Source organism: Coenobita brevimanus, chromosome 95, assembly GCF_032717465.1.
Source record: "Coenobita brevimanus isolate Jiangsu-jjx chromosome 95, ASM3271746v2, whole genome shotgun sequence".
Classification (NCBI taxonomy): Eukaryota; Metazoa; Arthropoda; class Malacostraca; order Decapoda; family Coenobitidae; genus Coenobita; species Coenobita brevimanus.
In genome coordinates, this window is record NC_137048.1 from 15,232,465 (window position 1) to 15,246,316 (window position 13,852).

General features: G+C 40.7%; 1 protein-coding gene across 1 annotated transcript in view; it reads right to left on the reverse strand.

Moving 5' to 3' along the window:
• LOC145413150 (protein RCC2 homolog) overlaps positions 1 to 13,852 on the reverse strand; it is a 227,766-nt gene that overhangs the window by 51,906 nt on the left and 162,008 nt on the right. The window contains exon 3 of the mRNA XM_080282875.1: positions 12,040 to 12,290. Within this exon, the coding sequence (XP_080139001.1) occupies positions 12,040 to 12,290 (251 nt within the window). The remainder of the gene's footprint in view (positions 1 to 12,039; positions 12,291 to 13,852) is intronic.

Genomic DNA, 13,852 nt, shown 5'->3' on the forward strand with positions numbered 1-13,852 from the left:
AACAAGGATATGGCTTAACTATACCAACAAGAATATGGCTGATCACCTTAACCCAAGAAGACAACAGGCTTGATGAAGGCAAGAAGAGGATCCGAGGCAGGGTGAGGCACCTAACGTGCATCTGCTGCATCACCCACCACACCACTTTCCTCACCACTCTCATCACCAGCACTTTCAACACTTTCACTACGTAATGCATTCACTTCGTTCATAAACCCTTCAAAGTCTAAATCTGACACCTCAGACATTGCATCATCCTCTTGATCCTCCTCAGGATATGGTTCTTCTGAAGTTGAAGGGTGTGATTCCTCACTCTCTTGGAGCTGAAGGTAACGGGTGATGAGGGTTTGCTTCCATCTGTTTACTTCCTGGTTATGTTTGTCTGTGTAGTAGCGGTAGGTTCTGTCCAGTGAAGCCATCACCTCCTCCAGTCGCAACTGAGAGTGTTCAATGTCCTTGAATTCTTCCTTGAATTTATCAAGGGCATACAGTACCAGTCCAGCAGGCAGGTGCCCACTTTCCGGACGGGACCACTTTCCGGACATGCCTTTGGCTCTATTACATCTGATAGTGGAGGGATTACTGTATGCATTTTTCAACAGTAACGTATATTATCTGACTCAGACACAGGACTCAATCGGCAGGCAGGCAGTTGCCGCATCAAACACCAGCCAATGACAGTGCGTTGTGGAAGCGACCCACCCAATGCGCCAAGCCAACAGTCATCGTCTCATTCCCCCCATTGGATGCTGAACAGTGGACCCATTCGTGCCTTGTGCATCTGTGACCCACATGGTGGCTAACCCCAGTGCTGTGACTTAGACTGTGGCCCATTATGCCTCATTCATTGCTGTAGTGCTGTGACTTCCCTTGTGGACCCTCAGTGCTCCATGCCCTAGTGCTCAGACTACTGTTGCCTAGTTCACTTCACTTGCTCGCTTGGTATTATACTTGTACACTACAGTCTCCTTACAAGACGAGACAGGTTATGCAGAACCTCGTGTAGAATCAATTTCAAGCTAAAACGTGACATATATTTACGCGTAAAATAGGAGGTCAGGTTCTAAGAGACCCATATTTTTCACTGGAAATACATTTAAAGATAGGTTATTACAAATATGTCTGTCTTAAGGCACCCAAGACACTGTGTTTACATAAGATCTCACTGACTGGACACATCAGTGCATCCTAACCTAACCTAACATAACTAGTTTTGCCACCTAATACTCCCCATAATTTTAACCACCAAGGATTGCCATTAAGCCTCTTGAAAGCTCCCAATAATAACGAAGCAAAAACTTCTAACCTAATCAACATGTGGATAAATGCCACCCAAGTTAAGCAGCGATATCGGGTTATGTCTCTGATCCCCCCCCCCCTCTGTATTTGCATATTTTATGATGGCTGTGCCTGTTCAATTTTTTGTGTTCTTTTTATTCAAAGCTGTTTAATTATTCTTTTTCTAACCATTATTTTTTCTGCATCTTGGTTTTTGAATGAGAGTAGATCAGCCATAATTTCTTGAGTGTCTTGTATGTAGGGCTGTTGTAAAAAGTAGGTCTGTTCCATATGTGGCCACGATCGTTGCAAAATAGCAGAAAATGCTAGAGGGTTTCATTTTCATGTCCACATACTGGGCAGGTTGACTCTGCCCTTGAAGTCCCTTTCTCCTGTTTACGTCTAAGGTGTTGGTCCTTTTCCTCACAATTATGTAAGACTCATCAATATTGTCATATCATGTCACTTCTATTCAGCTCTTGTTTTTACTCTTAACCCTCTTGCGCACGATAAGTTTCAGTAAGTTTTCCAGCACACGACTTTATCTGCGAAGCCGCCCGGCCCGGCAGCCGGCGCGCGGCAAATAACACGTATTCTCTCCTTATTTTCGCCACCCAAACATCAATATACTGCCATGAAACTATATCATCTTATTCGTCGATGTTTGTTCTAGCTGATAAGCACCACAAAAAACAGGAAAACATGAATAAAACAACATTAGGCAGCCGTGAATAAAATTTCGCTACATCACGTTCACTTCCCAACATCACCATTCGAGTGTTTTCCATCATACAGGAAAATGTTATTAGAAGTTTTGATATAGAAATTTCATCAGCTTTCTAAAGAGACAAATCCGGTGTTGATACGATTTGTAGTTTTCGAGAAAATAGCCAAAAACTGAAAGCCATTTTTGAAAAAAAATCAAGGAGCTCTAATATGGAAATTTTCTCACAGATGTTATGTTTTTATTGCATAATCTTATGCAGAATTTCACCAGCTTTCTAATGAGCACCTCTTGGTTTCCATACGCCTCATAGTTCTCGAGTAAAACCCCAAAAACGACTGGGAACTCACGTCCGTACGTCACTTTCGTGATGTGCGCACAGCATATGCAATATTCCCGCCTATGTAATAACAAATTCTTATCATAGATATTACATTGTTATGTCATGTACATACGTAGAATTTACTGCTCTTTATCATGGTTCTTATAGGAAATAGATACGTTCAATAGTTTTCGAGTAATTGGCCGACAAAGTGAGATTACTCCTCCAAGCGCTTTCGACTTTACCGAAAGTCTGTTCCCCCAACTTTTCCAACAAAAAATGCTCCCAGAGGCTTATATTCTGCACATGAACATACGTAGAATTTACTGCTCTTTATCATGGTTCTTACGGGAAATCGATAACGTCCAATAGTTTTGGAGTAATTGGACGACAAACGTAGAATACTCTTCCCCACCCGCACGCGAGATAAAAAACACTCTTTCCCTACCTCACCCACGGCTACATATTTTCGCTCGTTACATTTTATTATTTTCTTTTTTTACTCGAACTATACACGTAAAATATAAGGTTTTTGATAGTGCTGTCAGAAACTAGACATGACCACTAGTCTTTTTGCTAGGTTCTGACAAAGAAACTGAACTTTCTTCCATTTCATAACTGTGTATGTAAAAAACATTACTTATATGTGTAAAAAATATTGAACTACAGAAATAGGTCAATATACAGATCAACAAAATACGGATAACTCACTTCCTCCAGAGGTGTTGAGATGCTGGTAGCAGCTTGAAGATAAGGAGTTATGTAGTGTGTGAGCGTGTGCATGTGTGGGTTAGCGTGTGAGTGTGTGGGTGAGCGTGTGCATGTGGGTGAGTGTGTGGGTGTGGATGAGTGTGTGTGCATGTGTGTGTGTGTCTGTGGCTGCGGCGTATTTTCTCCTCTCCTTGCGATACAATTGCCTAAAACACATGCGATCCACACAATAGATTTCTCCACGAACATTCGCTGCACAACATACGTATGTATATGTGGCTGTGGCATATTTCTTGTCTCTGACACTTGCACTTTGTTTTAGCAAAGTCAGTGAATGCATGAAATATTTCTCTGTGAACACTCACTGCGACTCTATTGTATTGGCACACACCACACTCCTTCAAGAACACCCGCAGCATGTTTGACGTATATTTCACACAATTCCATACGCATTTTCACTATCAGAATCACAATAATTCCATCACTAAACACCTCTAATTCTTCCTTCCCGACTATAAAAACTGTACGTGATGCCTGCCCCATTCCACACTATGGTACCATAATTTCACCAAGCCAGCCACAATATCTTTCACACAAAATACACTTCAGGCATTGGCTTCATTATATACGTATTTGTAATCATGCCATGGGCCTTGGGGAGGGCGAGAGGCAAAACCCCGCAACAGTGAACACGCATATCGGCTCATAGGCCTAACGATTCATAATGGACACAATTCCTTTTCGTGACATATATCTATGTTCTATCGACAATATCACATACAAATATGCTCATAAATACTGCATTATCACACTGAGTCCATAGGGGCTTCGGCTCAGGAAGGAGAGGGAGAATTAGTAGGAGATTAAAGGGACTGAAGACACAATGCATCCCATCGCCTGGCTGTTTGGAAGAGACTGAGGTATACTGCTACGTGCTGGGCCCAATGAGGCAGCTCAGTGTTGCCAATGTCTTACCATTGGAAAGCGCTATCCTCGCTACAATTCGTCAAAATTTGATGCGATTTCGCCAGAAACTTAATTTTTGGCTAATTTTTTTGTCCTTAGGAATGCGATTCGAGTGACTGATCAAATTGAGCAAATCCACATGTCACGCGAATCGCGTGACTGTGCCTGAGAGGGTTAAGTGTTTATCGTTGATTCGATGCTGATGTCCTGCCTCCAAATTTCTGTGTCCCTTAGTTTTATTTTGTCGCTGATTTCTTGTTGTGACATTGTCTTTAAATTTTCCACGGCTAGGTTAACTTCTTGTAAGTATGTCTTTTGCTGCTTTACCCATATTGTTGAGTTATTCTCACTCAGAATGCACTACCAAATGAAATAGTGTGTGCCAGAACTATTCATAAATTTAAGGAAATGTATGATAAAAATGTTTGAATACACAGGACAGTATGAGCTCGACTCATTCCTGTAATGATAGTATTAGGTAAAGTAAGAACACGCACACACACACACACACGCACACATACACACACACACAGCCGGAGAGAGAGGACGTCCAAGGCATCGCTCCTGACCTTGAGTAGTTTCAGGAATTTTGTCTGTCCTGTCTCCTAGGGTCTTTCTTTAAATTTAAAATAATGAAAGTTGGTAGACTACCAAAAATGTAAAGATTTGTTGGCAATAGTATACATGAATGTTTGTGGCTTATTGGTAACAGCTGTTTAGGTACTTGATCGGTACGTTAAAGATGGCCGAAAATGTAAACAATGAGGGAATGGAATTTCAAGGATTTGATGCTAATACTAATGTCATGGACCTAGTGAAAACATTAATTATGAGGATTAGTGAACTCGAAAAAAAAGTAGAGAATCTAGTGATAAAGGATGTGTCAGGAAATACGGAAACCACCATACAGAGTCTAATCCAGTCCAACGAAACAGCCAATGAAGAGATTAAGAATTTGAAGCGGGTAAATGTTGAACTGAGGAGGAAACTTCAAGAGAGTACTAATAAAACGGAGAAGGTGAGTAATGTACTAGAAGAACACAAGGCAAAGTGGGCACACGTAGAGGAAGAACAGAAAGAAGTGGTCAGCTTAAGAGAGATCATCCAGGAAGAAAGGGAAATGAACAAGAAAGAAATGGAAGAAAATGTAGTGAAAATACTGAAGAAAAAAGAGAAAATAGTGAGAGAAACTGTAGAAAGGAACAGATGTGTGATAGTATTTGGAAACAGGGAAGAGGAAGAAAAGGTTAGGTTCGCAAGACTCGAGAGAGACACGAACATGGTGAGAGGAATATTAGGCAAGATTGACCCCGAAGGAAACAAGTGGGTAAAAGAAATTGAGGAAGTAAGGAGGATAGGGCCTTATAAGAAAGGGGAAACAAGACCAATGAGAGTTAAGTTTACATCAGAAAATGTAATAAATGAGATACTTAAAGTGACCTGGAAATTAAGCAAAGAGGCGGGGATGGAAAATATTATAATAAGAAAAGATCTGAATGAAGAAGAAAGAGAAGCTTTAAAATCATTAAAGGAAGAAGTAAAGGAAAAAATGATAAGAGGACAGAGGAAGAACGTAATACTTTTTTTTGGAGAGTATTGGATATGAAAGTAAGGAAATGGTATTTAAGGAAATAGAAGTGAAGGAAATTAGGGGGGATGGTTGTGAAAGATCAGAAGTTGAGGAAGTGGTACGGACAGAGAGTAGGAGAGAAGAGGGTATTAATAATGTCAAAAATAATTTGAAGGTGATATATACTAATGTTGATGGTTTCATATCGACAAGGATCGAAATTAATGATTTCTTGAGAGAACATGAACCTGATGTCATGTGCTTTGTAGAGACCAAATTAAGAGAAGATATTGATGTTCATTTGGGAGATGGTAAATACAAACTGTGGAGAAAAGACAGAAAAGAAAAAAGGGAGGAGGAGTGATGATAGCAGTGAAGAACAACATAAATGTAGATACTGTGGAAATGGGAGAAGGCAGGGCTGAAGTGATATATATGAAATTAGAAACTGGAGAGAATGTTAAGAGAGATATGGCGGTAGTGTATGTTCCCCAAAGACGAGAGCATGGAAGGATGACGAATACCATGAGATGTTGTCAGATATGGCTAGCTACTTGCAAAAAATAATTGAGAAAAGCAATAATATAATTTTGGTGGGTGACTTTAATTGTAAAGAGGTGAACTGGGAGGAATGGTACTCGGGAGGCGGCGAGGATTCGTGGGGTACTATGTTATTAAATATAATAATGAATAATGTGATGACGCAGTGGGTCAAAGAAGAGACACGGTTTCGAGGTGAGGACACACCAGCAAGGTTAGATTTACTGTTCACCAAAGAACCTGATGTAATAGAATCATTGGAATATCTCTGTCCTTTGGGAAAAAGTGATCACGTGGTCATTGAGTTCCAGATGTTAATAGGAAACGTCGAGCCAAGAGACGAGCTTCATAGACAGAGAAGATACAACTTTGGCAAAGCAAATCTTACAGGATTGAGAAACTTTTTTGAAAATGCGGATTGGAGAAAATTCAGAGAAACAAGAGAGATACAGAGGAAGTGGGATATCTTTCTAGACCTCTATAATTTGGGAGTGGAAAAATTTGTACCAAGAGTAAGAGGGAAAGAAAACAGGAAAAAGGAGTGGTTTAATAGAAGGTGTATGATAGCCAAAAAAGAGAGAGATAAGGCGTGGAACAATTGGAGAAAGAGAGGTAACGACAGAACAAAGGAAGAATATAAAAGAACAAGAAACGAATACACAAGAATACGTAGGGAAGAAGAAAGGAATTTTGAAAAAGGTATAATTGACAAATGCAAGGATGAACCCAAACTGTTTTATAGATTTGTTAATGGCAAACTGAAACAAAAGGAAGGAATCACCAAGCTGAAAGTAGATGGAGAGGTCTTTAATGATGCGGCAATGCAAGCAGAAATAATGAACAAATGTTTCCAGTCAGTTTTCACTAAAGAAAAGGAGCTTGTGGAAGGGGAGGGAGTGATTAGAAATGTTCCGGTGATGAAAGATATAAAAGTGGAGGTGCAGGAAGTGTATAAATTACTGGAAACTCAAGATGTAAGGAAAGCCCCAGGACCTGATGGAATTTCTAATTGGGTACTGAAGGAATGCAGAGAACAACTGGCGGATAAAATTCACAGCTTAATTGTATGCTCACTGGAAGAGGGGAAAGTGCCAAAAGAATGGAAGAGGGCAAATGTGGTACCAATTTACAAGGGAGGAAACAGGGAAGAACCGCTGAATTATAGACCAGTGTCTCTAACCAGCATGGTCGCAAAATTGTGTGAGAGAATCCTGAAAGACAGATGGATAAAATATCTGGAAGAGATGAATATTTTGGCTGAATGTCAGTTTGGATTCAGAAGTGGAAGGTCATGTGTTTCAAACTTGTTGAGCTTTTACTCAAGAGCGATTGATGTGGTACAGGAGAGAGATGGTTGGGTGGATTGTGTGTACTTAGACTTAGAGAAGGCCTTTGACAAGGTACCTCATAAGAGACTAATGTGGAAACTAGAATATATAGGAGGACTAAAGGGGAAACTTCTGGAATGGATGAGAGACTTTTTGAGAGACAGACAAATGAGGACAGTAATAAAGGAAAAGATGTCTGGATGGAGGGAAGTAACAAGTGGAGTCCCTCAAGGCTCAGTGTTGGCGCCAGTAATGTTCCTGATTTATGTAAATGATATGGTAGATGGAGTGAACAGTTATGCGAGTCTGTTTGCTGATGATGTAAAGATCTTGAGGAAGATAGAGGTTGAGGAGGATTGTAAAATACTGCAGGAGGATTTGGATAGGATACACAATTGAAGCCGGACGTGGGAAATGAAATTTAATGTAAAGAAATGTAAAATATTGGAAATGGGTAAAAGTACCAGGAGACCATCACTGAATTATTTTTTGGGTAATGAATTAATCACAAAAAGGAGAGAAGAGAAAGATTTGGGAGTGCTGGTCCAAGATAGTTTGTCACCAGAAAAGCACATTAACAAGATAGTTGGAGAGACTTATAAGCTCTTGACTAACATAAGAGTAGCATTTCATTATATGGATGAGGAAATGATGAAAAAATTGATAGTGGCCATGATCCGCCCCAGGTTAGAATATGCAGCGGTAGTGTGGTCCCCACACAAAAAGAAAGATATAAACAAGATTGAGAGAATACAAAGAACAGCAACCAAGATGGTCCCCAGTCTGACAGACCTGTCATACAGAGAGAGGCTGGAAAAACTGGATTTGCCTTCGTTAGAGGAAAGGAGAAAGAGGGGAGACATGATTGCGGTGTTCAGGACCATGGTGGGAGTAGATAAAATTGACAAAGAAGATCTGTTTGTATGGGATAAGAGAGCAACAAGAGGACATGGAATGAAATTGAAAAAGTCAAGCTGTTTGAAGGATATCAAGAAATATAGCTTTCTTTACAGAAGTATAGACTTATGGAATAGCCTGGACAAAGAGATCGTCCAGTCTAAAAACATAAACGAGTTTAAAGTTAAATTCGACTTATTGAGAAACAGCGACGGAAACCCACGAGCATAGTACATTCCGTGTATATCACAATTAGGTATATTCTTAAATATTTGGAACGACTTAGACAAAGAGGTGGTGCATGAGAAAAACATTCATGTGTGTAAAGGTAGACTTGATAAATGTGGATATGGAGACAGGACAACACGAGCATTGCTCAATTCCTGTATACTACAAATAGGTAAATACAAATAGGTAAATACACCTTGAGCCACAGTGATCAGACGTGTTCCAAACACCTCCTCTACAAACTTTGAGTAGTTTTCAGGAATTATGTTTGTTCTGTCTCCATCAGTTACTCTCTAAAGTTTACAGTATTGTCAGTTAATACTGTCTGTCAAAAATGCAAAGGGCCACTGTCAGTAAGTAAATTGTGTATACAGTACAGTACATGAATGTTTCAGAGGAATTTCAGTAAGTTATTCTTAGCACCAACAAACATGGCTACCAATGTAAACACTGAGGGACCTGAATTTCCTGAATTTGACAGTGAAATAAACGTAATGGAGTTGATTAAAACGTTGATTATCAGAATTAGCAAATTAGAAAAGAAAGTGAAGGATCGAGTATCAAGAAATATGTCTGAAATTACCAAAAACACTATACTGTACAGAGTGTGATACAGCCCAATGAAAATGCAAACCAGGAGATCAAGAATTTGAAACAAGAAAATATTGAATTAAGGAGAAAATTAATAGAAAGCAGTAATAAAACGGAGTAGGTGAATAGTGTGTTGGAAGAGCAAAAGGTAAGGTGGGCATATGTGGAGGAAAAACAGAAAGAAGTGGCATGCTTAAGGGAAATCATTCAGGAGGAAAGGGAAATGAACAAGAAAAAAATGGAAGAAAATGTAGTGAAAATACTGAAGATGAGAGAGAAAATAGTGAGAGAAACTGTAGAAATGAACAGATATGTAGTAAGTAATATTTGGAGACAGGGAGGAGGAAGAAAAGGTTAGATCAGTGAGACTCGAGAGAGACCTGAATGAAGTGAGAAAAATACTGGGCAAGATCAATTCATAATGAAGCAAGTGACAGAAATAAATTGAGGAAGTAAGGATGATAGGGCCATATAAAATGGGAGAAGCAAGACCAGTGAGAGTTAAACTGTCATCAGAAAGTGTTGTAAATGACATACTGTACTTAGGGCGACCTGGAAACTAAGGAAAGAGGCAGGGATGAAAAATATTATAATGAGAAAAGATTTGAATGATGATGAAAGAGAAGTTTTAAAATCTTTGAAGGAACAACTAAAGGAAAAAATTACAGGAGAGAGGAAGAACGTGATTTGGGGGGGGGGGGGGATGGATATGAAGGTAACAGACGTGGTATGTGAGGAACCATATGTGAAGGAAAAAAGGGGGATGGTTGTGAATATGAAGCTGAGAAAAATGAGTAAAGACAAATCTGGGGTAGTAAATCTAAAAATCATGTACTGTAATGTGGATGAATTATTATCTAAGAAAGGGGAAATTGGAAACTAAAAATTAAAAGAAACCTGAAATTATTTGCTTGGTGGAGAACAAATTCATTGCCAAACGCCATGTATCCCAAACGGGGTGGCCAAGGGCTTAGAGTTAATTGTTTTACAGGGAGGGGCACTAATCCTCCACCAACCCCACTTGACACGTAGGGAGAACGTTATGCCAACAGCATCTGGTGTTCCCAGGCGGTCACCCATCCAAGTACTAACCAGACCCAACGTTGCTTAAATTGCCCTGGGATATTGATACAAAATTATTTGGATGGAACAACTACAATTCTAGGTGTCTCACTTAACAATGCCCTTAGCTGGACCTCTCATGTCAGATCACTTGCTATAACCACCCCAAAGAAACTTGGATTATTGTACAGAGCCTGTACAGAGTCTGTCTTCACTGACGAGAAGTTAGCTATAATTAATAAGAGCCATGTGTGCTCTCAGTGTGAATACTGCTCACCCTTGTGGAATGGATGTGGAGAGGTTGCATTAAAACTAGACAAAATTCAGTCCAAAGCTGTTGGAATTATTAATAACCCTACTATTATAAATAAACAACCTCCCCTACAAGTATGAAGGAATGTTGCCTCCCTTGCATTATTTTAGACATTTTTATGACAAATGCTCAGACGAAGTTGCGTCCATGGTGCCATCTCTCCATGCCTTCCCTCGTGCTACACGGGCCTCTGGTAGCGTTCATGACTGGAATGTCACACAGCCATACTGCAGAACTTCTGCCAATCAGAATTCTTTTATTCCCCGAACTGCATCTCTCTGGAACTCGCTTCCCCGGAGTTGTTTCCCCCAGACTTCAACCTACAGCTATTCAAGTTCCACCTGTTACAAATACTTTGTGAACTTCTGATATTCTAAGGCAATAAGCAAGCTTAGACACTGGTCTTTGTTTCTGTCTCATTTGAGGAAAGCACAACAGTTGGGGTGTTCGCTTCTGATGAACACAATCCTCTAGCACTAAAATATATGAGGGCCCATGCCTGTGAAAAGAGTTGCCAGTAATGTAAACCCCTGAGACAACAAAGCTGTATATAATGGTGAAACTCATATAGCACTCATTTGTAAAGCATCAGATAAAACACTATGGCTATAGCTACCTTCATTATATCATCATCATCAACTTCCTGTCTCTTTTTTGTTTCCCATCTGCAGGCAGGGTTAGGTAGAGTACAGACAGCCAGGAAAATGAAAGAACACAATACGGTAGTGGAAGAACTAATAAACAGCATGCTCAACAAAATGGGCTACACACGCTTTCATGCACTACTCAAACCCCAGGAATCCTCGTCCCACCTGATAGGTATACACTTTTCCCCACGTGATTTCACATTAACCTATCAGACAGATTCAATCCAACAACTGTCAGGTTCAAAAGGGTGACAGACCCTGGTTACACACTCCTTTGTCAGTTATCTAGCCTCATCAGCTTCCATACCTCTCTCACACATTCATTTACATATCTATCCACCTTCCGGGCCAACTTTCAGACTCATCCAAATACACATACTGTATATCCTTTTCACCACTCTAGTCACATCCATTCTCTTTACATCATATCCATCCATCCATCCATCATCCAGTCCTACATTGCCCCATGAGGAGCGTAGGAGCCTGGGGCTAGGCAGTTGGTCCCAACATTTAAGATGAGAGTGACCAGCCTCACTCATCCCTCAATGGCATTACATGAGCAATCAACCCCAACCACCCCTTGGATATAAACCTTCACTGGCTCAATCCGATTGGAGCACAATAATTACCCACTAAACCACCAGGCGCCAAAATTTGGTTGTATGGTTACCACCCAGCGTAGTAAATGGTTTCCTTGTGTACAGGAATCCATTTGGCTTGTCACTCAGTGTAGAGTCACCCACAGGCAGAAGGAAAAGGAAAGAATGAAGGAAAGAAAGACAGAAGAGGGAGTGTATAACTATACTATTTAGGCACACTCTCTTCAACTTTGTTGTCCACACCGATATGAAGTAATAATTACCTTTGTGATTTTAGATTCTGTAAAGTTGATTCTGCAAGGTGTGTGTATAATGGCAGTTGTGTTGCCCACACCACACTGGCCTGACTTGTTGTCCCCACAGGCAAACACACTTCCACGGTCTGTCAGGAGGAGTGTGTGGTTACGGCCAACAGCTGCTGACACCACAGTGAACTCAGACATTGTGTCCATAGACACAACTCCATTGTAATTTTCTGTGTCGCCAATACCAAGCTGACCTTTCTCATTGCGACCTGAAATATAAAAAAGCAGTATTATATTAAGGTTCACATGAACAATCACTAACCTGCCTAATGGTTTGCCTGCATCTACAAACTTCCTATCATGATGATTTCCTAAACAATGGTCACAACACAATAATTTCTGGGCTAGTTTGTCTTTACATGCTCCTCATCTTAAAGTACATTATTATCCAGCATGAGACAGTTGCTATCATCAAACATCCAGCTAAAAAAAAAGAGGGGGAGGGGTTACAGTATACTGTACTGTAATATGAAAGTGGAGAAGTGTTGAGAGAGGGAATAAGGGAGGGTTAACAGTTGGTGGGCCTCGTAGCTCACAGGGTGTTGGTTGTGGGTAGGGAGGGGTGATGGACTGGTAGAGAATAGAAGAGCTTTGATTGACTAAGGAAGGAGAGGGAGAATTCTAATGCAGATTTTTCATTGGCTGGCAGCAGGTAGGTAGATGTTCTCTCACTCACCACTGTATTCCTCCGCTCATACGCTGCCAATATACAAACAAGCCTATTTTGCACTCTATATATCTTCCAAAACATTATTATTGTTCAGCATCTCCTCTCTCATAAGTGAAGTCGCGATCAAAAGAAAGTATCCAGGCCTTGTTGATGCCATGGCCAAGAAACCAAGAATGGTCTGGGTTGGGACAAACCTTCAAATCCCATCTCCTCCTCCCTCCTTCCATTATCAACTACAACCACATCTCCCTTGATGAACAGGCAGCTAATTCCTTTGCTTTGCTGTTTCAAGCGTGCATGCACAAAACACACACACACACACACACACACACACACACACACACACACACACACACATTGAAAAACACATTAACAAGACAGTTTGAGAGACAAATAATCTCATGTCCAACATAAGTGCCATTTCATTACATGGATGAGGAGATGATGAAAAAATTGATAGTGGCCATGATCCACCCCAGGCTGGAATATGCAGCAGTACTGTGGTCCCCACACAAAAAGAAAGATATAAACAATATCTATCTATTGCCAGACGCCTTAATCGCGTAAGGGGTGGCCACAAACAAATTGCCTCCATGTTGCCCTGTCCCCCACCATATCACTGCCCTGCTCCCAGCTCACACCCCCCTCTCTCATATACCTCTCCACTCCATCTCCCCCTCATCCTTGGCCTCCCCCTCCCTCTCTTCCGTTCCACCTCATTCACATACACTCTCCTCATCAGTTTCTCACTCTCCATCCTTTCCACAAAGCCAAACCATCTCAGTGTGTTTCTCCTAACACTTCCTATCACATCCACATCCACACCACAACGCTCCTTTACATCCTCAATTGTCAGTTTGTCTCTCCATGTGATGTCACATGCTCCTCTCAAATAACTAATTTCCACTGCTCTCACTCTTGACTTCTGTCCCTCCAACAAGGTCCAAGTTTCACTTCCATATGTTAGAGCTGATATCACAATATTGTCATGTCATAACTTGCCACTTCCCTGTCTCTTATCATTGCTTTCAAGGAACAAACAACCTTTCTTCCCTGTTGTATCCTTTCAAGCACTTCACCCTCTAAACTTCCATCCTTACT